The sequence below is a fragment of the Alligator sinensis genome, unplaced genomic scaffold (assembly GCF_000455745.1).
Source record: "Alligator sinensis unplaced genomic scaffold, ASM45574v1 scaffold1751_1, whole genome shotgun sequence".
NCBI lineage: Eukaryota > Metazoa > Chordata > Crocodylia > Alligatoridae > Alligator > Alligator sinensis.
In genome coordinates this window covers 43,296-70,655 of record NW_005843631.1, presented here as the reverse complement: position 1 = coordinate 70,655, position 27,360 = coordinate 43,296, and the positions used below count along the sequence as shown (strand labels likewise).

At 42.2% G+C, this 27,360-nt stretch overlaps 1 protein-coding gene across 1 annotated transcript in view; it reads right to left on the bottom strand.

Moving 5' to 3' along the window:
- Positions 1-16,609: 16,609 nt before the first annotated feature.
- Positions 16,610-27,360, bottom strand: part of LOC102372704 (ATP-binding cassette sub-family B member 5) — a 48,571-nt gene continuing 37,820 nt past the window's right edge. The window contains exons 13-17 of the mRNA XM_025195600.1: positions 26,503-26,659; positions 22,855-23,052; positions 19,758-19,964; positions 19,077-19,223; positions 16,610-16,909 (exon numbers count right to left, since the gene is read on the bottom strand). Of these exons, the coding sequence (XP_025051385.1) occupies positions 16,712-16,909; positions 19,077-19,223; positions 19,758-19,964; positions 22,855-23,052; positions 26,503-26,659 (907 nt within the window). The 3' untranslated portion in view covers positions 16,610-16,711. The remainder of the gene's footprint in view (positions 16,910-19,076; positions 19,224-19,757; positions 19,965-22,854; positions 23,053-26,502; positions 26,660-27,360) is intronic.

Sequence of the window (27,360 nt, the reverse complement as noted above, 5' to 3'; positions counted from 1 at the left end):
GTCGGGCACGCCGCCGCGGGAGGGCCCCGGGCAGCCCGGCCGCACGCGCCTGCCCCGCTCGCTCGCTTCGGGCCGGCGCAGCCCCCCAGCCCGACTCTGCCCCCGCAGCCTCCTGTCCTCTCTCTCGCTCTCCAAGTCACCCGCACGGGCCTGAAACACGGACTCTAAGCGGCGTTTCCCGCTCCCTGAGCTCGCCCCGTCGCAACGGGTCCCGGGGGTCCCGCCCGGCGCCGTGCCAGCAGCTGCACGTTTCAGTGCAACATCTCCCCTGGCTGACACGTCCTAATGGGCCTCAGAAGGTGGATAATTATGCGCTACCATTTCATGGCTTGTTGGAGTGGGAATTCCCACTGAGCTGTCACCACGGAGCAGAATCCCCCTGGTGCTCTCCAGGCTAAATGAGGCTTCACAAGTAGCAGCCACAAGTGGCTTTCAGCTCTCCCTTTTGCAGGAGATCATAGCCAGGTCCCTCCCTCCCCCTTAGGATGTCTTCTTTTCCCATAAGGGTTTATTAGCAGCTTTCCCCCTTAGAGTTTAATCCTCCCCCCTCCCCTTTAAAGTGTGAGAGAGAAATAGCCTCTGCTCTGGGGTGTAAAACTTCCTTCCCCAGGGAGGAGACCAGCTACCCCCACTACTTTTGCCAGAGACATTCAACAAACAAGTCCCCATAGCTTTACCTTAAGCATCTGGATCCAGAAGGTCTCCTCCCTTAAGAAGCTGTTCAAGTGTCAATCCAACCAGGGGGCTGCAAAGATGGGCACTGAGCTCTGGGGTTGCTGTGAGGGCGGGAAGCGATCAGGTAACAAACAGCAGTTAGGGATTTCCAGGCCCCACATCTCATTCTCTCCGAAGGGGTGAAGCCAAAAGAGCGGGTGTGTGTGTTTTCTCTCAGCTCCTAGGAAAGCAAAACATTATTTTGTCACAAATCAAAGCACCGTCAAAAGCTGAGACTCGTGAGATGTTGGCGGCAGCCAAGCAGTGTTTTGAAAATGGCTTTTATTTAGGTTTTTTTTCCTTCCCTCTGCTGTATTTCAGAGCAGGTAGAAGAAAACTGATAGTGTGGGGTTAGATTTGGATATTAACAGCTTATGTATTTTTTTAACTTTGCATCAGCGAGATGTTCAAAATTGTACTTGGGAGACTTGGCTCCCAAAAGAGCACTTGACAGTACTTAGTGTTTGAAACTTGAATTCTTCTGCCACTAGGTCAGGGTGAATATTTTCTTGATCTAGTGGTGTGTTTCTTTTTATGTGTAGGGGACTATTCTTCCTCTTTTAAGTTACTCCATGTATCAGCTCACTAGCCCCATGGTCATAGAGAGCTCTCTTATTTTAATCAAAGGGCCGAGTATACTATTAAGTTCTTACAGTTCTATTGGCAACTGATTTGAAAGGGTCTGAACAAGGAGATAATCAACGTTACACTGATTCTATCCAGGGCTCTATAAAATGCTGATACATGTTTCTGCTTGTGAGGCTGGTCCTTCACATTCCCTAGGGAAAAATGAAGTCTCCCATAGACAAGTAGTGAGGTCCAAATTTTCCAGAGACTACTATGGAATTTTGATGGAAGAAAGACTGCAGGATACAGCACGTAGTGGCAATGACTGACAAAGAAACTACCTTCAAGCATGCAAATGAACTGTGTAATGAATCTGAACCAAAAAAAAAAATCACATAGCCTAATTGAATGCTCTAAGTCCATGTAACCTGTGTTCAGCTACTTCAGGGAAGTTTTACTGCTCACAAATGACCACTTGGTACCATACCTGTTTCCTCCAGTTGGGCGCTCTCATGCTTTTAATGGCTCTTTCCCCCCACCTCAGCCTTCAATTTCTAGGGGTAAGTGATTTTTTTTTAATTATTTTCAACAGATCTTTGCCAGAAATTTTAGATCACCATAACACACACACAGAAATATAAACCAGCCAAGCCCTTGGCTTGTACAGAGTCAGAGAAAAACGGGGCAGGAATAGACTTCAAAAGTTATTTAGTCCAACATCCTGCTCTAGGTCAGATCATTTGTCTAAGTCATCCTGGACAAATGCTGGTCTAACTTGACACAATCATAGAAAGATGGAGCTTGCTAGCAGGGTCAGCTCCTTCTTCTTAAAAATACATGTACCTCAAAGCAGCTGGAACAGAGCCCCGGGGATTGTATTGCTGCTACATATTTAGGTGGACGATGACAGTGGGATTTCACAAGGGACAATTTGCCATGTGGAGAAGAGTGGCAGTACAAAAGGCACCAATAAAAATGTTTATGTAACAGTTTGCTAGGTGTGCTGACTTTGTTTAATATAGCTTTACTAATCTGAATGCCTGCAGGCAACTCTTAAGAGTTTTAATGTATTACTATATTGATGTAGTCTGAAGGAAGGAAGCTTCAGCATGAAAGCAGTTGACAAATCTGTTTTAAAAACTAGCCATTTGTTAGGAGGAGGAGCCTGAGCCTTTACTTTTCTGCTTATGTCGTCACACCTCACTTATCTCCTCACATCTCTGGCACTTTTCAAAGGATCTCATGGCACCCCAGGATGCCACAGAACCTTGCTTAAGAATCACTGCTCTAGGGTTTCTGCAAGCCCCTCCTTACCTGAATTCTTTGCTCAGTAGCCAATATGTTCTCTGGTTATAAGCAGGAGCAACACAGTAGTCTGATGAGTCCAATGTGCAAATCCAGAATTAAAAGCTAGAGATTCCTGTGTTCTGATCGCATCTCTGCTGTTGTTTTTCCAGGAAGCTCAACAAGTGGTTTGCCACAGTTTTTGCATCTAGAAAATGAGGGTAGTAATTAGCTCCTTGTTCACACTGCACTGATGTAATTTATTCAGGGCTGCACAACATACACTGTGTATGCAGCCCACCAAGGATGTCCCAGTGGCCCAACATAAACCTTTATTAAATGAAAAAGTTTGGTGATTTACAAATGCACCTCTAGATGTGGTCTGTTTCCCATTGGCAAATGACTTGAGACTTATACCTAATCAGAGTGAGTCTCACTATTGGTGGCCTCCATAGGAAAGTGGATATCACAGGTGGCCCAGAGTCACCCAGCAGTTGTAAAGTGCCCACCCTTATCAGACATAGAGAAGCCCTGATTCCACTAACACAATTGGACCATACAAAACTTTTTCAGACTTTACATGGATTCCTGCACAAACAGATCTCATCTTCTACCTGTCTTCCAGGCAAGTAGTTTAATCAGCTAATTTGGCTGAATCCCAAGAATCCTCATGGTTGTCTTTCCTCAGACCCATTGGGCAGGAATCAGTTATACTGCATGTAGAAAGAGATCCTGGGCTAGCTTTAACTGACATTTTGCTGCAGCCTGAGGTCTGGCTGCAAGAGGAAGGTGAGTCAAATTGTTTGCTCCTCCCCTTTGCCAGGGAAAAAAAGAAGGCTGAATTTGCCTCTAAACTGAGTAGAACATGCATCTGTATAGATGTCAAAGATCTGTGGTCTTGCCTTTGTGTTCCATAGGGGTGTCATATATTTTACCATTGTTTAAAAGAAACTTACTACATTTTCAAACTCTTTTTCCCTAGGCCAGGAATTAACCATGATGGGCACAATCAAAGGCACCTTTAAAACTGTTTGTATCTAAACATTAAAGGTGTTGAACATTTCTCACAATCTGTATAGGATTTAGTTAATGCAAAATCCCACTGGTTTTGCTCGCTGGTAGAATCTTACTTTATTGTGACAACATAAGTAAGGCAAGTAAGATTTTGCATTTATAAGTACTATTTAGGTGTTAATTCAGTTTGTCTTTTGCTTCAGTGTAGTTAAATATTTCAAGGATCCATTTTGTTTCTATCACAGCATATCAAAATAACACCCTATTATAAATACCACCAAACTAAATGATAGACAAACAAAACAAAAGATTTCTGCTATTTAATCTTTGCTTCAATATTCTCTCAACATTAAACAAAGAGGTAGCCAAAAGTATCCTTGTCATTAGCAATTTTAATTAAATATCCTGGATCATGTTAGAGATTAGTCCTATGTTAAGCATAGCACTCTAAGAAAAAGGCAAACAGTACACTTACAGAACTATTTTTCTACTGTGTCGTTCAATAAAGTTTTAATAAAATGTGAAAGCTAAAGTATGAAATGTAGGTTTATATCATAGCTGTCATATTTCCTTTCATTTTCTTATATTAATCTTTATTTCCTTACTGGTGCATTTCATTATTTGGTTACAAAGATGGGTTTATTTAATATTGTAGCTACTATCTTTTTCACTAAAAGGATGAATTAATATTGGCTTTAAAAAGAGTACCTACAAAAATATTAAAGTATGTACTTATCATTTGTGGGGAGACACGTGGGAGGAGAGAGAGAGTTTTTTCCTGAAAGAGAATGACTCAGTTTTGTGTAACACTGTGATTTGTTTTGACTGCCTTAAGGCTGTGCTTTACTTTGCAGTACATTTACAATGGATATATATTTTTCAGTATGACCTCTGTACAGGAAAATATGCATGAAACAAGAGAATAGTGCAATTACTTGCACATTAGTTTACCATGTATGTGCAGGTAGATGAGGATTAGTAAATATTTGTAACAGACACATTTTTCACATGTAGTTTAGTCAGATCTTCTGCTGATAGGAATCAAGATATGTTAAATCCCTGTTCTAGAAGCTGGCTCCTGAAGATTCTTCCTAGTTACAACTTTCAGATAATACAGTACTGATAATTCAAATGATTTAAATGTAAATTAAACACATTAAATTTAATTTAATATCTACTGTATTTTGAGATCCTTAGGCATTGCCTGATCTCACTAAGGAATTCGAGCTGAGTTGAAAACTGAGTGCAGTCTCACAATTTGGCCAAGTTCTGCAGGAATTATGTAGGAAATACTAGTTTGCAAAATGAGCAAGATGCTTTCCCAGAAGTCTGGCTTCAGTAAAGAACATAGGTTCCTAAAGTGGGATTAGCCAGAATTTAGGCACCCAAATCTAAAACTGCAAACCAGAACAGCTGAGCAAACCAGCTCAGCTTCCAGTTCTACCTACCCCTAGAAGCAGCTAAGCTCCATACACACCTTACAAGTTTAAAATCCTCTGTTCACTTAGACTTGTGCTTTTGCATATGTCCAGGCTGCCCCAGTCTCAACAAGACTGAGCAACATGCTGCCTACCCTACCTCCTGCCTAAATTTACTGGGATTCAGAAACTAGGCAGTCTAGTTTGGAACTGAGGCTTGAACTAGTAGAAATTCTAAGAATATCCCTGGCAGACACCAACAGGATCACTACACAATGCAGTGGCAGCCACCCTTTCTTTAAAATGTATCTGGAAGAGGAGGGAGTGGTAATGGTGGGGCAGATTGTCTCTATTACATGAAAGAAGTCATTAAATAAAATGCAAGACAGCTCTGGTAGCAGGAACTAGAACCTAGGACTCTTCTTTCCCAGTGCCCTAATCACTAAAGCAGTGGTGCTTAATCTCAGGCACATAGAGCCATGGCATCCAGCCCATAGAGTTTCCCAAGGGCCTGGAAATTTGGCAGCACAGGAGCAGTGGCAGCATTAATTGCTGCTTTCCTGCTGCCGAATTTCCAGGCTCTTTCAGGCTGGATAACATGATCTTGTGCACTAGGTCAGGCCAGCACACAGCTGGGTTTGGCACATAGGGTTGGGCTGATGCACTGATAGATCTGGGGTTGTGCCCCTAGGTGGCCAGGATTGGCATGCAGCTGGATCTGCAGTGTGGGGTTGGACAGTTATGTGGCTGGGGCTGGCATGTGGGTTGGACTGGTGTATGGATGGATCCTGCATACAGGGTTGCTTCAGCATGCGGGGTTGTATCTGTGGACCAACCCCATGCAGTGACCCCATGTGGTGTCCAGCCCTTGAACAACCCCCATGGCACTCATTTAGCTAGCAGGGCCAGAAGGTTGGGCACCACTGCACTAGAGGAATGTTCTATCTTGAGCACTTGCATTTTCTCTTTCTCTCTGCCAGCAAATCAGGTCCAATTAATCTTTTATTCTTTCCCACATGGCATCTACTGTCAGGAGAAAGTTTAGAGCTGTGGACCCCAAGGAGAGAGAAACTCCTTGAAGTCCTGAGTATGGTTCCTAATGCCCAGAGCCAGTCAGGATTTTAAACATAGCTGTGTCCTCCACCTTTTCCTATTAGCTAGCTCTAGGCAGTTCCCTCTTCAGCAGGCGGACTTTAGGCAACTCCTTGTCTATGTGCTGACTGCTCATTCTATATATGTAGCCTAGGTACCTCAAAAACTAGCACTCTAGCAGCCAGCTTTGCACTCTAGCAGCCAGCTGCCTAGAAAGTTAAGTGTTATAGCACCTAAACTTTAGGCAACTAAAACTTTATTAGTTTTAGCCTTTTGGTCCTTTTATGAGTGTGACTATGACAAATTAGTACTCTTGAAAATGAGAAGCTGTATATATATATATATAACACGCTTGTGAACTGTAGTCTGCAACCCTCTACCCCAAACCTCTGAAGCATCCTTTGATCAGCTGTGACTGCTTAAGTTCTGTACTAGGTTTAAAAATGATAGTTTTAGTTATCTAATTTTGGATCTTTTAATCAGTCTTCTTCTATAAAGGCCAAGATCCTGCCTTGAGCAGAGGTTTGAGTTAGAGGACTTCCTGAGGTCCCTCCAACCTTATTTTTCTATGATAAAGTGCTAAGAAGCCACTTTCTGAAAAAGTAAGGCCTTTTTTAGGTCTCTCTCAAATTGGGCATGTGAAAATGGAGACAAACAAAATCTTTAGTGACTCTTAAAAATTGTGGTCCTGAGTTATAGCGATATACGTAACACTGATGTATGATTTACACAGTTAAATCCCTGCTTATAAGATGGAGAACACTCAAAATACATTCAGATACATTTTTATATGATTAACTAAAAATAGCTACCAAATTTTAACACTTGTTTTATAAAATTAAAATGTTAAACAATACAGTATTTGAAATCACAGAACTGGCCCAGTCATTAATAACCTGTTGAAGATAAGCATATGCAAAAACTTCAAATGATCACAGATGATTTTTCTTAAGTACATAAATCAAAGAAAAGCACACTTAATAATAGACATAAATTTGATCCTGCACATGGCTCATCAGTAGCCAGGCTTTAATGAACTAAACATACAGGAACTTTAAGTTTTATGAAGTTGTGAAAATACATTGCTTGGCTGGCACTCCCTTAATGTTGTATATTACATATACAATTAAATATGTACCTACCCATATAAAAGTTTCCAGATGTTTCCATCTGATTACATTTGGATTCTGAAAATATCCAGACTAATAATAATAATAATAATAAAAAAACCCTGCTCCTTCCTACCAACTTGGTGCAGGTGTTTTAATTTGCAATTATCCTTCTTCCTGTATTAGTAAGCGATGTTCACAAGTTAACTGTAACAATGACACAAATAGGGTTTATACAACCCTATAAACATTTGAGTAGAAATGTCTGCAAAACCCCCCGAGTGTGAGGAGTATCCCTGGAACTTACAAAACAGCTCTTCATAAGAAAAGAATATTCAACACTAACTTAAAAAATAAACTAAAATCCTTGGCACAATTCCTCAACGTACAATATCATAGAAAGTAAAAGTACTTTTAAAAGAAACTAGAAAAAAGGGAGAAGAGTTAGGATGTGGATGTGCTTGTTTCAAAAGAAAGATAGGACAATACACCTTCAAAAGCCCACTCACCTGAATGACAACATTAAATATTTTAAAATGTAGCATCATCAAGATCTATGGAGGATGGCAGTCTCTCAGAACATAGAGTGTAACATGAAGGAAAGAAAGGCTTTGTGAGGAAACGTGGATGAAGGCTCTCCCTCTGGAACCATTCCTGGAGCCAGCACTGGTTTTTTTGGTATGGACAATGAAGATTATCATTGATTTGGACCCCTCAAATTGTGCAACAGTTAACCTGAATGTAGATATATTGGCATTATCTTTGGTCCTCCATTCTCACATCATTCTCCCTTGTTCTGTATTGTTTCGAACTCTCCAGGACTGTGGGTAGATCTACTATAGAAGAAAAAGGTGCATTTTGTAAATAGGGCAAGTTGCAGTTTTACCTCAGTTTAGCCAGTCAAGAAAAACCTAGCTGTCATTGTTGTAAAAATGCACCTTTTTCCTAGAGTACATTGAATAAGTACTGCCATGCATACTTAGTACAATGATCCCTCAAAGCTGAGCACACACAACCACATTTCTAATAATGGGCAAAGCTAGTCAGGTTATTATTGATATGGGATGCTTCTTTCACCAGAGTACAAGGAGGACTCAGGATATTTGTATTCTGCTTTTACCTCTACCATAAACTACCTGCGTGACCTTAGGTAAGTAAAGTTACTCAGCATCCTTGCCTTTGTTTCCCCACCTAGAAATTGGGAATTAAAAAGGTTGAGATTTTTAGCTGGAAATCTCCAGCCCTGCACTGAGGGCATAAAGAGTGGTGCATGCTTCCTTCTCTTCAGCTTCCCCTCAACTGCAGAATCCCAGAGTTCCAGGGAGTCTTAGAAAGGATGGGAGAAGGGGTGGGGGAAGGAATGAAGAATATCCATAGGGGGAATCCATCTCCAAAAATTCCAGGTTATGGATAAGTAACTTCTATTTCTCCACTGAGTGCTTGCCCACATGCACATTCCAAGGTGGGCAACTTTGAATCAGGACTCAAATCACTCAGAGGTGGGTCCTGGAGTCCTAGGTGTATAGCATCTACAGGATTGCTTTGCCAAATGCAGAATCTACTCTAGAGACCTGAGGGATACAGTAGTGTTCAGTGAGGGTGTGAATGGAGTTCCACAGACAGTCCCTTGATGTTGCTGGTTTCTGATGAAAGAACTCTGATCACTACTGTCAGGTTCACCTTTGTAATTTCATAATAAAATGTGATGCAGTCTGGGTTCCAGCTGGAAAGTCTCTGAGCCAAAATCTTTGTCTCTTTGGATCTTTTGGCTATAGATACAAAGAGCCAAAGGGACATTTGAATAAGTTTAGCTCTCCATGGGTGCATCTACATGAGACATTTGCTGTGGAGTAGACTAATTAGCTCTGCAGTAAATATCTCACATCTACATATGCACCCCTACTAGGCTGGAATAAACTAACTCTGCAGCAGCTAGTACTTGCAAATACAAGTACTATCCTGCTGTGGAATGACTATCCTGCTGTGGAGTTTTTTTACTCCACAGCAGCACGTGTAGATCCTGATGCATCTGGATGGAGCATGAGGGTGCTTCAGTGCAGGGGCTGCCTGCTGGCTAGCTCCACACTGGAACACCCTCATGCCCCAGCCAGCCCCTCTGAAGCATGCTAATCTGGGGGGGCAGCAGCCCTGCGCTGGCAGCCTGGCCCCTACAGGCCCTTTGCCAGCTGGGGCTGGTCCACCCCAGCTCAACATGCTGCGGTCCTGGGCAGCAAAGGAGCAATGGTGTACCCATGAGCAATCTGGCAAGCCTATATGGACCAGAGTTTATTGCTATTGCTGGCGCTGGATTTATGACCCAGATACCTTATTCTGGGTGGACCCAAGCCCTCAGACCAGCCATGACTTCTTCCATTTGATAATAGACAAATTTTATTGATACACAGCAACAGTAGATAAGAATAATGCAGGTAAGGAAAACAAAATAACCCTCCCAATTGTATTGATCTACCAGTCCAAGGCTTCACAGGGGAAAGCTACACCTGACCAGTATGCAAGCTTCACCCTGTGGTTCTTTCCTGAATGTCAACAGTCTTGGAGGTCCAGGGCCAAGGCCCACCCCCTCAGTGAGGTGGGTGAGATGGGCTGGTAATGCACCCTTAGTCTATGGTGGTCTTAGGTTCCCCCCTTGGGGGATCCTTTTGCTGATCTGAAATCCCTCCTTTTGTGTTCTTTTTTCCTCTGATGACTCTTCATTTCTGGATACTGTTGATTGGTTTCCCTGTGGTCGTCATACTGTCCACATTCTGTTCTGTCAGCATATTCCTTTGTTCCAACAAACCCATCACATGCATACATCTTAATTTGGTCATTTACCAGTGTCTTAATTTGGGCACACCGGGCCTCCTAATTTGGTGTGTCCACCAAAACCTGAAATCCTAGGGGCTTTGCAGCTGGTCACTGTGACCTGGCTCCAGTGCAGCAAGCCTATCTTTTGTTATAGAACACTGTTTTTAATTTCCCAGTTATATGAGTGAAGCTTCAGCTTTCAAGGACTGAAATCTTGGATAAAAAGATGGACAAATGTATCTCTTGAACAAGGTGAAATTTGATGACAATCTTTGGTTGGAACTTGGGGTGAGTGGGTAATGAGACCTTATGACCAGGTCAGGAAAATCTGCCATCAGACCTTGGATCTCACTAACCCTTCTTGCTAAACTGATAGTGATCAAGAAAATGAATGGAATTACATGAAAGTCACCATAGGATCACAAAGGGAACATCTTGCATAGGTCCCTGAGGAACATGGGCAGGCAGGGGTTGCTTTGCCAGGATGGTATGGGATTTGCAGCGGCAAAGAACTTTTCCACTTGGTCCCATTCTGTATTGCCATGCTGGGTCGTGCTGGTTGGGCCATGGAGGACCCAGGGGGAGGGCAGCAGGGTGGGGAGCCTAAGCATATAGCGAACAGCCTGCCTCCCCCTTCCCCACGTGCAGATTTGGTGGGGGGGCACATGCCCCCACTCCTGTGATTCTGGGAGTGCGTGTAGCTATGGGGAGCCAGCCTCCTCCTAAGCTGCCCATGTCTCTGCCCAGGGCCCTGAAGCTGTGCATTCTGGCCCCAGGCCCTGGGCCCCAAGCCCCATGTAGTGCTCTGGTTGGGCAGTGGTCACAGCCCCAGCCCCAGCCCTGCCCAACTCCTTCCCTCCCCTCCCTATGGGGGCCTCAATCCTCTCTACCTCCCCACCAGACTTACCTGCAGAAACTGTTCTCCAGGCTGCCTAGTGGCCAGGTGCATGTGTGAGTATGTACATGCACATGGTGCCCCCTGGCCTGATCACCCTCCTCCTGCTACACTCATCCCCCTGCCAGTCTGCAGACAGCTCTTTGCAAAAGTGGAAAATCTGCATATTCCTCCATTAAAATGAAAAATCCACATTTTCCTCTGTTAAAAGGAAAAATCCACATTTTTTTTCCGTAGGAAACTGAAAACCCACATCTCAGCTGATCACTTTATCATAAACCTTTTGCAAGTGTGTTTATTCAGGGTAATGGGCTGCTAAAGAGGTCAGAAATGGTCACATCACCCTCCTCTGGAAGCTAATGAATAGTAACATTTTGTCCAATATACTGTTCTTTTTATTCCACAAGCACCATACAACTTTTTTCAAAAAGAACCAACTGCTGGAAATTGGAATGTGTATTATATGAAAGGAAATTTAAGAACAGCTTAAAGTCTGCACACAATCCACAGGGAGCAGTGGGTTCAGTTCCCTAGCTGCTGCTGCTTAGTGGGTGCATCTACATGTGCAGTTACCCCAACACAAACTCTGGTATGATTTGGGCTGGAGTAAGCTGTTCCCAGGCACAGCATTTTCATGTGTGACTGGGATCACAGCAATTCAAGCTGGGGTGGAGCAGCCCCAGGCTGGTGTGGGGTCTGGCTCGGGCTCCAGGTGGTGGCATCAGGCAGCCTCCACACTGTAGCACCCTTGTGACCCAGCCAGCCCTGGTCACTGTCTACACATGCATTGCAGCAGTGTAAATTACTCTGCCATAGGATAGTACTTGTCCCGGACAGCACAATCCTACAGCAGAGTTAATTTATTGCACCATAATATGGGTGCACATGTAGATGGTGATGCTTTACTGTGGAGCTAATTAGTCAACTTTAAAACACAAGTGTAGATGCACTTAGTTACTACAGAGGGAGTTCTTTTTTCTTCATTCTGCCTTTCAAGAACAAGATGTGTATTTTATTCTGGGCAATTATATGCAATAAAAATTGGTAACCATAGAATGAAGAGACTTCCATTTTCCTTGGGATGGTCAAACAGCTCTTATTACATGAAAAGTCAGCATAGGCTTTTCCCCTAGTAAGCTTTTCTATCAGTGCAGCACTACTGCTACAGTCAAGTTAGGAATGTGGTATATGGATTCCCAGTGTTTTTATTGTCATGTTGTCCAAGACAGTTCAAACTTCTCAGAGTTATTGTTGCAGGCTACCTGTTTACCAAATGCAGGAAGAGAACACTGAATCTTTACTTATGAAACAGATTAGATTTGTGCTTCTCTACAGCAGGAGTGCTCAACCCCTGGCCCATGGACCTATAGCATCCAGCTCATGGAGCTCCCCATGGGCTGAGAAATTTGGCAGAAGGGAAAGTGGGGGAGGGGGAAGTGGCAATTAATACTGAACCCCTCCTACCACTGCCAAATTTCCAAGCCCTGTGTGGACAGATTGGGACCTGCCATGTTCGCCCTGCACACTGAATTTGGCCCATGGATGCAGTGGCACCATGTAGCAGGTGCATGGGAGTGCATATACACCCCCTGAGAGTGCTGGTGCACCCCCTGACAGCCAGCACTCCTCTCTTAGGCTATGGGCAGGTGGGAGCACTGGCTGGGGAGTGGGAGTGCCAGGAGAAGCACTGCTGGCACTTCCAGGTGCCCTGCTTGTGCATCCCAGTCAGTGTGCTTGGCTGTGAGGGTATGCCCCCCTGTCAGTGCAATCGGCTGTGGAGGGGATCCCCCCTGGTCAGCAAGATTGGCCGTGTGGGGACCCTCCCCCGCAATTGCTGACTGGTCGCTGGGGGGGCACATTCCCCCACAACTCAGGAGGCACCAGGTGCCCATGCATAGATGAAGCAGCACTGCCAATCCAGCCCAAAGGGCAAAAGGTTGGGCACCAGTGGTCTACAGGTTTAGTTTAACTCCTGTATAAACCAAACTCATTTCATGCTAGGTGTATTTATTCTTTTGGTTTATATTAAGTAGCTAATCTAAAAGAATCCATTTCAGCTAGAACTACACCAAACACTCAGAATCTAAAATAAAATTGTGTATGTGCAAACTTACATAACCTTACCTAATTTGGTTACATTTCTAATCAAACTAGTTAATTTAATTGAAAAAAATGAAGGAATACCACCCTCTAATATTTTTTGTACTGCAGTGATGCCTAGGCCCCACAGCCACAAGATCATGATTTCATTCTGCTAGGAGCTGTACAAACTACAGAACAAACCACAGAACAGACTTTCAGAAGTCTGCAGTCTCATACATAATAGAAAACAAAAAAGTTTAAAAAAAATTCTCGTTTATTCACAGAGCTATATTTCCAAGAGGCATCTTATCTTCTAAACAGTGGTTCTGAGTAATATAAATACATAATATATAATACCACTGTATATTTTTTGCAGTGTACAGGAAAGTGTCACACACTGAAGTCTGTTAATGTAAGGTGTAATATGTATGACAATATGGCACATCTGTCAAAATGCCCAAATAATTGTTGGTTTATGGTTTTCATGAATGTAGCAGGGGCTTGCCTTCAGCCTCTGTTACAGACAGTAGGAACTGGCCAAGCCAGAAACAAACTTATCCAGTGGAACCTAATGGAGTCAGGGAAAAGGGTTTGGGAGAAAACCCCAGGAAGGGGACAGACTTTTGGTGGCATGTAGTCATGTGCCAGGGGGTGCAAGCCCTCATTGGCCCTGGAATGCTGGCACGGCAGAAATGGGAGAGCCTGTTGGGTTTCCCCCGGAGTGGGAAAAGTACAGCAGAGCCAATGAGCTGTACAACACATGTGGGGACATGCGACTCAGATGTTCAGACAGCTGAGTTGGGAAGATCCAGGGAAGGAAGACCAGAACCTGAGTAGGCTGAGTGCTGAATGAAAAGATAAGTAAAGTGGGCTACTGGGATAATAAGAGACGATATAGCAGTGCTAGGGATGGGCGGAAATGAGTGCCAGGTCTCAAGGCATCTGGTGAATGAACTGCAATTATAGATATATAGTGATAAATTTACTACTGCTTAGGAAGGGACTGAATTCATTGGGGATTAATTTAGAAATGTAGAATGAATGAATTTATATAATGAATTGAGAAATAAGTGAATGAACTCATAGATGCTTATTTTGGGGAAATAAATGAATGGATTTATAAAGGTAATTGAGGAACAAGGAACAGGGAGAATTCATAGATGTTCACTCATGAAGGAGCTGGAGAATATACTGGTGCATCCCGAGTCAAAGCTAGGACTATACTTCCTCCTTCTCAGGAGTTAAATATTAAAAGTTGAGAGTTATTAGCCCTGGGACTCTGCATTCTGCTTGTGGAGGAGTCCAGCAGCCTTCCCCAGATGGTGGCCATGGCCGCCCATGGAAGTAGAATCACGAATGTGGGACCAGTGTGAGTCACACCATGGACTTGAGAGAAAAGGGGCATTGTGTAGGGTAGGTGGAGCCTTTCAAAAGAATACACTGTCTAGCAAAACAGACCTTCACTCTGTAGAACCAGCAAACCTGCCCAAGAAAAATATGAATAACGAGTCTCGGCAGGTAAGCAAGAAGGTGGGGTGGAGAACAGACAAGTCCCCAAAAAGCGGTGACCCAAGTCACATCACTCACAATGAAGTTCCTTTAATCCATATTGTTTTTGAAAGCCAATATCTGCATTTTAAACGTAACTAAAATATCTGTATTGTTTTGCATTCTAAAATAATATAATTTAAGGACATGTTAATATACTAATATGCTATACTAATTACACTAGTGGAAGGTGTAGCTGCTTCTTTAGTCACTCCATCTACAGGTAGACAGAAATCTTCCAGTGGGATCGGTCTAATTTAGGCTGAGCTTTACAGTAGATCTGAATTAATTATAGTTCAGGCTAAGACCTTTGAGAGAGCAACTTTGCCAATTCTGAGTGGTGCATTTGGCGCACACAGGTTGGAAGTGTCCCACGTATCATTACCCAAGTACTGTAGCCAATCTTGCACTACATTTGGAAAGGATGCACAGATTATGAGAGGATTTAGCCTTAAGAGTTTTAAAGACAACTTTTAGCCCTTTGCCAACTTTGAAAATGAGTTTCTGATTCCAAGTCTACTTTCCAACAGAGCTGTAAGTAACTTGATTAATTACAAAGTGACTCTTGGAAGTGGCATTTTAACAGCATCACAAACTTAAAGGGACCTGCTAAAAGGGGGGGAAAAATTCAAAATTATAAACATTTTTTTACTACTGGAAAATTCCTTTGAGGACAGGAGACAGCAGAATTTATAGCATTACAGGAGACAAATCTAAGCAACTGGGAAGAAAAAAAATTACACTTTAAAAAAATGTACATTCTCATCAAAAAATTGGGAAAAAAATCTCTTAGTTGCAAGATGCAATGCCCTTTTATCTACAGGTAGGAGCTGAGAAAGTTTCCAGTAGTGTTCTCTAGTGAACACTGACAGAGCCCTTCATCAGAACCACTATAGTCATGATGCGAATGAAAGAAAACTTGAACACAGAAGTTTCAACTGATTATAAAAAGGTAACCATCACTGGTAAAAAAAGTTGCCCAGAAGGAAAAAAGACCTCTTTATAAGTTGTCTTTAAACACCTGAGTCTGCATACACAGTTACATACTTATAAGCATTCTTGAAGTTACCACAGTGTGTGCGTATGTGCACACATTAGATTCCTAGCTATTTGAATGCATGGTTTTATTAACAAAACAGGCAATTGCAGATTTTCCACAAAATTCAGGAAAATGTTTTCACAACCCTTGGGCTTCTCTTCACAGCCTAACTTTTAATGATAACTACTGGACAGCCCATTTGCTGGCTGCTAGCACTTTTCCTTTGTGGGTCTTAGAGCAATATGCAAATTTGAAAAAGTAGCATTAACTCAGTTTTTCATATAGGAACACTGGGACTCAGACGTCAACATTCAGTGAGTTATTCATAGATGTAGGAAACTCCCTGAAGGGGATTCTGTAATCACTTCATGATCAGTATTGTACTCAAATGGTTATTCTGATCCCTTCCCCTCTTCCATAAGGCATACAACAGGACAGTTACTTTTGTGTTAGGGCAGTTACTGCTGTGTTAGCACTGACAGATACAATGGTCTTCATATATCATCTTGAACTGATGTTAGAATTCTAAATCTTAAATTGATATTAGGGGGGCTTCTGTAAAAAAATTAAACTGGACTTAAAAAGGTGAAGGGATTAAGTAAATAACTGAAATATGGGGTGGGTTGAGTAATAAAACTTTAATCTGGATCTAAACATTGTTCAAGGGGAGGGTTGTCTGAGTTTTAAGGGAATGCCCAACATTATTTTCAATTGTAGCAAACAGGTCAATTTAAATTTATTATTCAAACCATCTTCTATAAAAATAAAGGGAAAAATTTAACATCAGTTCAAGATAATACATCAAGACCATTGTATCTGTCAGTGCTAACACAGTAGTAAGCATTCAGTTATATGGCCTATGGAAGAGGGAAAAGGATCAGAAAAAAACCACTTGAGTTAAATACTGATCATAAATTGATGTGAGAAATAGATGTTTTACATGTTCCTATTCAGTTCAGTATTGTAGGTGTATCTTGGCATTCTGAGCTAAGCACTGCAAGTAGGCTGCCAGTTCCAAGTCCCCAGCAGAACAGCGTGTGAAGAAAGTTACCTGTAAAACCACAACGTCAGACCACACATGACAGTACTTTTTTTTTTCCTGACATCTCATTTCTAAAGATGGCTTCAGGCCATCCTTGTTTTAGAGAAGTGTTTGTGCATTTACTAAATTAAAATATGCTTTCTGCTTTGCCATTAGCTGGTGATGAGTTCCTGATTCTATTATTTTTCCATTGTTAATTACAACAATGATATCTGCATTCTGTATGGTTGACAGTCGGTGAGCAATCACAATGCAGGTCCTTCCTTTCCGTGCCTGATCAAGGGCTTGTTGTACCACCTACAGAAAAATACAGAAAACATTATGGACCCTACTTTAATATCAATTTCAAAATTTTTAACCCTATACTGGCAACATTAAATAATTTACCAACAAGTGCACTAACAATGCACTTTATGAGTGAAATCTGCAGATCATAAGCTTTCTTAGCCCATGTTATCCATGTCTAACCTGAAAAAAGGTGAAATTGCGTGGTGGGCTGCATCCTTTCTACACAAAAATTTAACAATTTCTACCACCTGTTGTCAACTCTGAATTCAAAGTCTGAATTTTCTTATTGCCAAAGCCTTAACAGCTTTTCTACCTGGGGGAATTTATTAGCAGAATTATAATTCCCTGTGTAGACACTATTATTCTGGAAGAGCAGAATAAGACTGTTTACACAAGGCAATTTACTAGTGCAATTTCCCAAGTGGATAAGTAAGTACAGACATGGGTGACTGGTACCTCCTGAGTCGGGGGGGACACTCCCCACCCCCCCCCAGCAAACAGTCAGAGACTGGGGTGGGGGTGTCCCCCTGCAGCTGATCCCGCAGGCCGGGTGTGCCGCTGGCACTTCTGAGTCAGCGGGATCAGCCACAGAGGGACCGCTTCTCCTGGCACACTCCCCGGCCGGTGCTCTCAGGAGGGGCACCACCACTCTCACCTGCCCACCCCCTGCCCAGGAACGCTGCTGTCAGGGGGTGCACCAGTGCTCTCAGGGGGTGCATGTGTATCATCATTGAGTACAGACATTTCACGAAATGCTGTTAAAATAAAAAAAAATTAGTTCTAACTTCACACACAAAACCACATTTAAAATGTGTCAAAAAGTTTGTGTTGTGACAATGTTATAGTTGGTCAGAACAATTTTAAATTAGAACATAGTGTGGTTCTGGAATAAACCAAACAAAAACACCTAAAATGTATTGAGGACCATAGTTTAAAATTGTTAAATGGATAGAATAAAATTCAGTTCCCTCAGTGACATACAAGGTTCTTTGGGTAAATGCGATATCTTTTATTAGGCCAACTAAATAGTTGGAAAATTTGTTCTTTCTAAGCTTTTGGGTATAAACACCCTTCTTTAGGCAGAGGGAGTCTACAGTTGTATTGATTGTATGTTCCCTCAGTGGCACTGGTAGCATTTGTTTTTCCTCTCTGCATGCAGGTTCTAAATCAGTGATTTAATGGGGTTATTTTTGAGTCTGCTTTAACATGGGCAAATGTAATAGATTTTTTTTCATCCTTGGTCCTGTGCTTTATAACTTAATATGAACAGTAAAAACCTTGCCTATTTAAAATCAATGAGAGTTTTGCCACTGAGTTAAATCAGAACAGCATTTCACCCTAGCTGCTCTTGTGTAAAACATAGGACTGATCTTTCATAGACCCGTAGGGCTACATACATCACCAGTGATTTCAGCAAAGCTACCGGTCGAACAAGGTGTTACTCAATGCAACTAAGGACATTAAGCAGTGAAATGGTTGCTCACTTCCACTTAAATACAAGCAATCATCAGCAAGTCCTAGAGTGGTATTAAAAAAATACTGCTCAGAAATTTCTTTGGTTCATAATAAAATCTTATGCCCTGACAGCTTGTGCAAGTACAGCCGCAATTCTCTTTTTTCAAGGAAAAAGAACTATAAAAATAGTGGACACCGCTATGAAAGTGTCTGAATTTAGCAAGTTAAAAGGCATTGTATGATTGCATCAGACTGGAGAGACCTTACAAAATATAAGACAGTCTGAAGGTGAAAAGAGAGGAAGAAGAATTGTAAAACTCAAGTGTTCACAAAGCAGAAGATGAGCCTAGATAAATGCAAAAGATTTGAGTTTTTCATAATGCCTATTTACAAACTGAAACATACTGAAAAGTTTGCATGTGCTGCCTTATATGCATGTGTCCCTTTTAACTATATGCCAACATCACTGCAACTACCACTGCATCATGAAGAAAAAGGAAAATATTCCAGAGGGGGCAGTGGATACTATGATCCCTGCTTGGCCCTCTGAAAACTGCCTACTTAGGTCTCTGATACAGGATGAAGCAGCCCCAGTCATATTTCAGACTAAAGACTGCATGAGCATAAATTGGGAGACCTTTGCCCCTTTCTTAGTATTTGGATTCATTTCTAAAGAGCTGACATATATTCCTATACATTTTTATTACATATAGATTGTTACCTTTTCACTTTCATTGTCAAGTGCTGAAGTGGCTTCATCTAACAACAACATTTTTGGTTGTCGGATAAGAGCCCTTGCAATGGCTATTCGTTGTTTCTGGCCACCAGAGAGCTGCGTTCCTTTATCTCCAACTCGTGTGTTGTATTTCTGTTATTAAAAGCAAGAGGTTAATGTTTAAATTACACGCGGGTAGAGATGCACTTAAAAATCTATTTCTATTTTTCTCTTGTGTAAATTTTGTGTTGGAAGAAGAGTAGAAAGTCTATTTTTGGTTACTGTTGTATTGCCCATTGTGACTCAGAGCATGGTCTTAGTAGGAAAGGAATGCAGAAGCTTATCATCTCTGTAACGACTCCAGGGTGCACTGCCACAGGCAAACACAAGGTTGAGTGGGGAATACAGCAGAAGTGCATTTGCTGCACCTTTTCCTTTGGAGAATATAGCCCCAGGTGAAACTACAATACTGAATCCTCTTGTTCTCACCAGGTCTTAGCTATTGGTGTACCATTGATGGAGAAAATCTCATGGAGTAATTCACACCACTTAATAAAACAAGTAGCATTTGAACATAAAATCAAACACTCCTGATTTTGTGATGCTGTAAATTACTGAAGGTCACAATATCACAAAACAAAACCATCAAACTTTTCTTTACTTTAACGTGTTCAGTCACTTGATTACCTCGGGGAGTTCTTCTATAAAAATATGGATATTTGCTGCTTTTGCTGCTGCTATTATCTCATCCATTGGCACAGTCCGATTGTTATCTCCATAGGCAATATTTTCAGCAATGCTGCAATCAAAGAGCACTGGCTCTTGGGATACTATTCCTATTTGAGAGCGTAGCCACTGTACATTCAAATGCTTCACATCAGTGCTATCAAATAGCTGCCAACAACAACAAATGTCAAGATTGGGCTTCTATCATCTTTTTCAGTCAGACTTTATTCACAAATGCAAAAATCATCACCACAAGAACTACAAAAACTGTTGAAGCAGTGGAAGCATTCTTCCCTGTCTCCAAGAAAGATTTCTAGAGGGAGGAACTATTCATTGCTATTAACCATTTTCATAGTTTTTGTTGTGTCATCTTCACCTACTCATATTACCTTGATCTGGCAGCAATGAACTTCTCAGATCTTGACTCTACTGAATATGCTGATCATCATATTGGTTTTTACAGCATTGGTTCTGATGAGAGCTAAGCAAAAACTGGAATTTCTACCCTCCAGGAAATTACATTATTTCAACATCTGTTTTCAACCTATATCCATAAGAAAAGTTAAATATCAACACTTTTTCATTGAATGAAAGGCTCTGAATCAGAAATGTTTTCTTTCACGTAAGCTTTGAGACACTGCATCTGCCTACGATGCTGCACTGCCTCATGGGAGTTTTAACATAGGGATGATTTGACCTCTATGGGACAGACTCCAAGGTTGGACTACCTCTCTCATGATACACTCTAGCTGCTTACAAGCATCAGAAAAACAAAATAAACTGGTGCTTTATTTTAAAATCTGAGTGCCCCCACACTGAAACCAGCGCATGACCAGAAGAGGCATTGCGTTATCTGGACCCAGCTCACCCAACTTTTGTATAGATTGAGTGCTTTAGCAGGGATTTTTTGGAATTTTTATTTAGTAACTGATTGAATCAGCTTTAGATAAAAGCACTGAGAAGCCCCATTGAAGCACCTAAACTGTATAGAAGTTGGGTGAGCCAGGTCCAACTAATGTGATGCCTCTTCTGGACATGCGCTGGGTTCAGTGCGGGGGCACTCAGAGTTTAAAGTAAAGTGCTGGTTTGTTTTGTTGGTGGGCCAGGTCGAACTAATATGTTGTTCCTTCTGGTAAAGTGCATTTTTTCCCTCATCATTCAGCAGGGTTAGACAGCAGACCATGGCTGTTAGTTTGAACCAATTGTGGATGGGTTAAAATTTAACTGCAGTAAGCCATTCTTAAACTAAATAAGGGTATTTCATAGGAATCTGTACCTGTTTAATTATATCAGTTCCTTCCTTCCTCTCTCCCTCCCAAACCAGCATAGATTTCTTCTATAGGCAAGGGATTTAGTTAAATGCCAGAGAGCTTAATCAAGAAATGTGACAAACCCAAATTGCTTCTATACATTTGTGGGGTAGAATAATAAAACATTTTCCATTTGTGCGTTTCCAAAAGGGTGGAGCCAGAGTTCAGGGTTCCTGTGATAGAATCAGGTGTTTTACTCTTTTTTCTCTTACAATTCTACTCAAATCAAGATCAAGGCACTGTTTTTTTGGGGGGTTTTTTTGTTTTTTTTGAGACCTATACCGTAGCCTGTAGTCATTCTCCATAGGTTTGGAAAATGAGTATATACTTAAAGTAACCTACTGAGAGGTTCCCATTTAAATTTTGTAGATTTTTTCCCCCCTTAGAACTTGATTAACCCCAGTAAACTGATTAAATCTCATGGTCCAGACCCTCATCTTATATAAAATGACAAAGCTCTACTGACCTCTGTGGAACTATATTGATTTACTAGTTGAGGGTCTAGACCAAAGAGGCTTTCTTATTTCTATTTGCACAGCATTTCTTGGAAAAAAAAATAAATCTGGGAAAGGAAAAAAATCACACCCATTTTTTTGAGACCAGCAAAATGAAATTTCATAAAGTCAGTAATATACAACCACAGCAGTGGCTATGACTAAACAAAGTTTAAAAAAAATACTATTGGTATTTCTGGACCAGTTGCTGGAAATACCTTCTTACAAAAGAGAGTTGTTGTGCATGATACTGATTCTAACAGTGAGAAATCCCCAAAGAAGAAGCAATAGACTAACTTAAAACTTGCTCCTTTGCTCCGGCTGTAACTGGGGTAAATAAGCATTATAGGGCATGTGTAGGCAACACATTAAAGTGGGTTAAATGCCCTTTTGCACTGTTTTAATGGCTTTGCTGTTTGCACAAGTTTGCAAATTTGGCAGTATAGTGCATGTTAATTTTAGCCGCCATAGCAAATTCAGCGGCGTAATGCGCTTTAAATGACTTTGGGGCACAGTAAATTACTTTGGGGCACAAACTATAACACCTCTGAGGAGTTTTAGTTTGCTAGCTTCCAGCCATGGAGGGAATCACCTGGCCCTGTGAGGCTCAGGGGCTCTGCAGGCAGCCCGCCAAAAGCCCAGGAAGGCAGGCTGCACTGAAGGAGAAAAAAAAACCTGCCGTGAACCTGTTTTTTTTTTTCTTTTCCTTCCCTGGAGCCTGCCTGCCTGTCTGCCTGAGCTGCTTCCCTCCTGCCTGCCTGGTGCTTCCCTCCACAGCTGCGATGCCTCACGGGACCGCCCGAGCCGGGTTCCTGTGGGTGGGTTCTGTCTGTGGGGGAGGTCGCCGCTGCCACGAAGGGAAGCACCAGCCCCCCCGCCGCAGCTCAGGGACCACTCAGCCTGCTGGCAGCTCACTTTCTGCTCCCTGCTGCCAGAGAGGCAGATAAGGACACGGGTGTACATGACACAAGGGTTTATTTCACCCTAAATTGAAGCAGTGTTTTTAAAAACCACCGCTTCAATTTAGGGAGAATTAAACCCCTGTGTCATGTACAAATACCCATAGTCACTAAACCTGAATGACATGCTATGTTCTGTAGATACAGAATCAATATAAGATCAGGCCTCCCTCTTGGCATCCTAGCAGCTCTGTCACTGGGCCTTTTAAAATAGCAATAAAACTTAAGTAGGAACATGTCATTAGAAAACAGTAATAAAATCACTAGCATAGGCATTATCAAAATCTAATCTTACCACTTGCCCTTTCAGAGGGTCATAAAACCTCTGCAGGAGCTGAACAGAAGTGCTTTTCCCACATCCACTGCTTCCAACAAATGCCACAGTCTGTCCCCGTTCAATTGTAAGAGACAAATCCTGCAGGATGGGAACATCTGGGCGAGTTGGATAAATGAAAGTGACTTCATGGAATTCTAACCTTCCACTGAATGTGTCCTGTGAGAACAGATTGGTAACATCACATCACATGCATAATAAATCTGAATGAGTAAATCCATCTAAGCCTTTGAAATAGTAAGTTAATTTAAACATATATTATAGATACATACTCTAAAATGTCCTTCTTGTATTCAGATGCCATGCTGTATTATGTTCACCAAAAGATTTCTAAAATGTCCTTGAAATACCGGTGTGGGTGTAATGGTGACTAACGGTTCCGAATAATACTTATTAACTTCTTCAATTTTATTCTACTACACTCAATCTTTAATTTTAGGTTTTGGACTATATGCTTAAGACTTCCAGGAAAAGAAGTTGTTCAGCCTTGGTATGGAAAACAATGGTACCAGCTGATTTCCATCTCCCTGCGCAGTAATGTCTTATGTCTGTGCAGAACTAAACATTTTTAAAACATGCAAATACAACATATTGATAGACTAACTTCTTAAGAGTTCTGAAAGACTTGTGATTTAAAAAAAAAAGGACCCCAAACATCCCTGTGACTCCTTTATGGTCCAAATGCATAGCTGTAATTATTGACAATACTTTCACTGAAATCATATTAAAGCACAGTGATACTCAATAAAGCTTTAAAGAAGCCTTACTGAGAGTGCAGAAACACTATCCCAATGCACAGAAGGACTAACAAGTATAGCAGAAGACCAGGTTGGTTTAACAGGAATTCTTCAGTAAACTAAATCACAAAAAGGAAGCTTAATAAGTGGAAACTAGGACACATAACTAGGGAGGAGTATTAGAGCATTGCTTGAGCATGCAGGGATGAAATCAGGAAGGCCAAAGCTCAACTTGAGTTGCAGCTAGGAAGGGATGTGAAGGGTTTTTACAAGTAATAAGAAGGGTTTCTACAAGTATGTCAGTAGCAAGAGGAAGATCAGGAAAAGTGTGGGTTCCTTACTGAATAGGGGAGGCAACCTTGTGATAGAGGATGCAGAAAAGGCTGAAGTGGTCAATGCCTTGTTCGCCTCTGTCTTCGAAGGCAAGGTCAGCTCCCAGACTACTGCACTGGGCAGCAGAGTTTGGGGAGGACTTGAGCAGCAACATGGTGAAAGAACAAGTGTCACAGGGCACTTTGATTTTGCCAAGTTTTTTGCTAGTTTCCTATAATATTCTCACAGCCAAGCTAAGAAAGTATGGGCTCGATGAATGGAGTGTAAAGTAGATAGAAAACTGGCTGGATAATTGGGCTCAGAGGGTAGTAATCAATGACTCAATACTTAGTTGGTAGCCAGTATCAAGTGGAGTGCCCCAAGGGTTGGTCCTGGGGCTGGTTTTGTTCAATATCTTCATCAACAACCTGGAAGATGGCATAGAGTGCGCCATCAGCAAGTTTGCCGATGACACCAAGCTGAAGGGAGTAATAGATACACTGGAGGGTAGGGCTATGGTTCAGAGTGACCTAGACAAATTGGAGGATTGGGCCAAAAGGAATCTCATGAGGTTCAACAAGGACGAATGCAAAGTTCTGCACTTAAGATGGAACAATCCCATGTACCCGTACAGGCTGGAAGCTGACTGGCTGGGCAGCAGCTCTGCAGAAAAAGACTTGGAGGTTATAGTGGATAATAAGCTGAATATGAGCCAGCAGTGTGCCCTTGTTGCAAAGAAAGCTAACAACATACTGGACTGCATTGGTAGGTGTGTTGCTAGCAGGTCAAGGGAAGTGATTATTTCCCTCTATTCAGTATTGTTGAGGCCACATCTGGAGTATGGTGTTCCATTTTGGGCCCCACACTACAGAAAGGATGTGGACGAATTGGAGAGTGTAGCGGAGAGCAAAAAGAAATTGTGTGGGGGCTGGGGCACATGTCTTATGAGAAGAGAAGACAGAGGGGATTTAATACCAGCCTTCAACTATCTGAAGGGGGGTTCAAAAGAGGATGGAGTTAAACTGTTCCCTGTGGTGGTAGATGACAACAAGAAGCAATGGTCTCAAGTTGCAGCAAGGGAAGTTTAGGTTAGATATTAGGAAGAATTTTCTCACTAGGAGGGTCAAAAAAGACTGGAACAGTTTACCCAGAGAGGTTGTGGAATCTCTATCCTTGGAGGTTTTTAGGACCTGGTTAGATGAAGCACTGCGTGGGATGATCTAGTTGGGGATGGTCCTGCTTTGAGCAGGGGGTTGGACTAGATGATCTCCTGAGGTCCCTTCCAACCCTAATTTTCTATGATTCTATCCATCTCTAGTCAAAAGTTTTATTTAGCTCTGTTCCACTTGCCCTGTGATTACTAACAAAACCAAAGGGTGAGAAAGGGGTCTTAATGTACAGTGAAAATTGCACTTTGACCATGTTGCCTTTTTCTGATTTTTGTCTTTACAGATTGTAAATTTATTGTGTCAATGAGTGCAGCTCATTTGTATTACAGCATCAACCAGGCAGCCACCATTAGGATCAAGTGTTTTTTTTTGTTGGGTATGGCATAATCACTAGATATTCCTTTCCCCTAAGGACTTAAAATACTACAACTTGTTTTGTGCATGCTGGAGGTAGGAAGCAGCAGCATAAATATGAAACAAGGTGCAGTGTCCTAGCCTAAATAGAAGATGCTGCAGGATAGATGGGAGGAGAACATAAGAAAGGGAGGTGAGAAAAACAACAGTGTGCACATCTACACAAGACATTTACTGCACTAATCAGCTGTGCACTAAAAGTCTTGGTGTCTAGTCTACATGTGTGCCTCCATTGGGCTGGAGTAAACTGATTAATAAATACAAGTACTATCCTGCTGCAGATTGAAAAACTCTGCAGAAGCACATGTGTGAGACTGCCTGGCTGACTGGGGCACAAGGGTGCTTCAGTGTGAGGGCTGTCTGCTGGCTAGCTACACACCGAAGCCCCCTTATTCCCCAGCCAGCTCCTCCGCAGCACACTGAGCTGGGGGGAGCAGCCCCAGGCTGACAGGCTGACCCCCAGGGCTCTTTGCCAGCTGGGGCTACTCTGCCTGGACTCCACATGCTGCACCTGAATAAACTGAGGAGCTTACTGCTCCAGAATTAATTGATCCTGGTCGCACTTTCAAAGAGCGTGCCCGGGAGCAATTAACTATAGCGCATTAAGCTTTGCAGTCATTCAGGCACCATAATTGCATGTGTAGATGCACCCAGTGATAGTAAGAGGAACACAAAGCTTTATATACTTGCTAAGTATACAGTTTGGAAGAGGTCTAATCAGTTACTAACAGGCTACTTGGCCAGGCACCATTATTAGATGACAGCAAATTCTGAGCCATGCTGCAATAGAAATAATTAATCATAACAATAGCACTGAGACAATGCATGGTAAGAGGCCTGTCAAATGGCCATAAGCTCAAATGCCCATGCTTCCAGGCTTTCACTTTCTTTATTTTAAGCAAAGGCATCAACAAGGTGAGGTACTTTCTTGCAACAAGGAGGTGTAGGTTTTTATTTAAAATTGAAGTTCCACTCACTGGTTTATCTCCTTCTTCACTGTAGCTATCAATGGCTGGAGTCCTTTCGAACAGAGCAAACAGGTGCGCAGCCCCAGATTTGGCTTTGGCATAGTCAGGTACAAAGGTCAATGTCTCACCTACTGCCACTGCACCGTATGCAATTGCTGTAAAAACCCTATAAGAAGGAACATATTTCAAACACAACTTTAGTTTGATGTACTAATGGAAATGAGAGTGCTGATCCTCTTTGAAAGGATATCACCTGTGACAGATGTTTAACAAGTAAATTAAATCATTCCAAGACATCTAATAACCAACATTAATGTAAACCATGTGTTGTATATTCTTCAAGTATAACAAGGATTTATCAGAGGCTATGTACAAATGTTCAGTTTTTACCAGGAGAATCACTGTTTTCCTAGTAAACACCACAAGTATGCAGACATTCAAGCTCTTTTTCCTGGAGACGCCAAGGTTAAATCACTCCTGAGAGAGTTTCTTCTGTGAGATTAAATGTCTACACGCTTTCCCCTGGCTTAACTTCTCTTGGGATCAGGAGCCAAAGGAAAGGTTCCAGTGCCTTCTTGAGACCAGGGTCACTAATCTAGAGAAGGCACAGGGGGCAGCTGCTCTCACCTGCCCCATAGATCATGAAGGGAGGAAGGATCAGCTACCAGCTGCTCCCCTGATGCTTCTTACACCAGTTCCCAGTATCAGAAGCAGACAGAAGCTTTGCGGCACCACTCCCTTCACTTGGCTGCTCGGTACCAGGAGCCAAGCATCAGAGAGCAGTGCAGCCCACTTTCTGAGTTCTTGGCATGAGAAGCAGGAAGCAGCTTTGCCTTGCTGCTCCCTCTTCTCATCTCCTGTAAACCA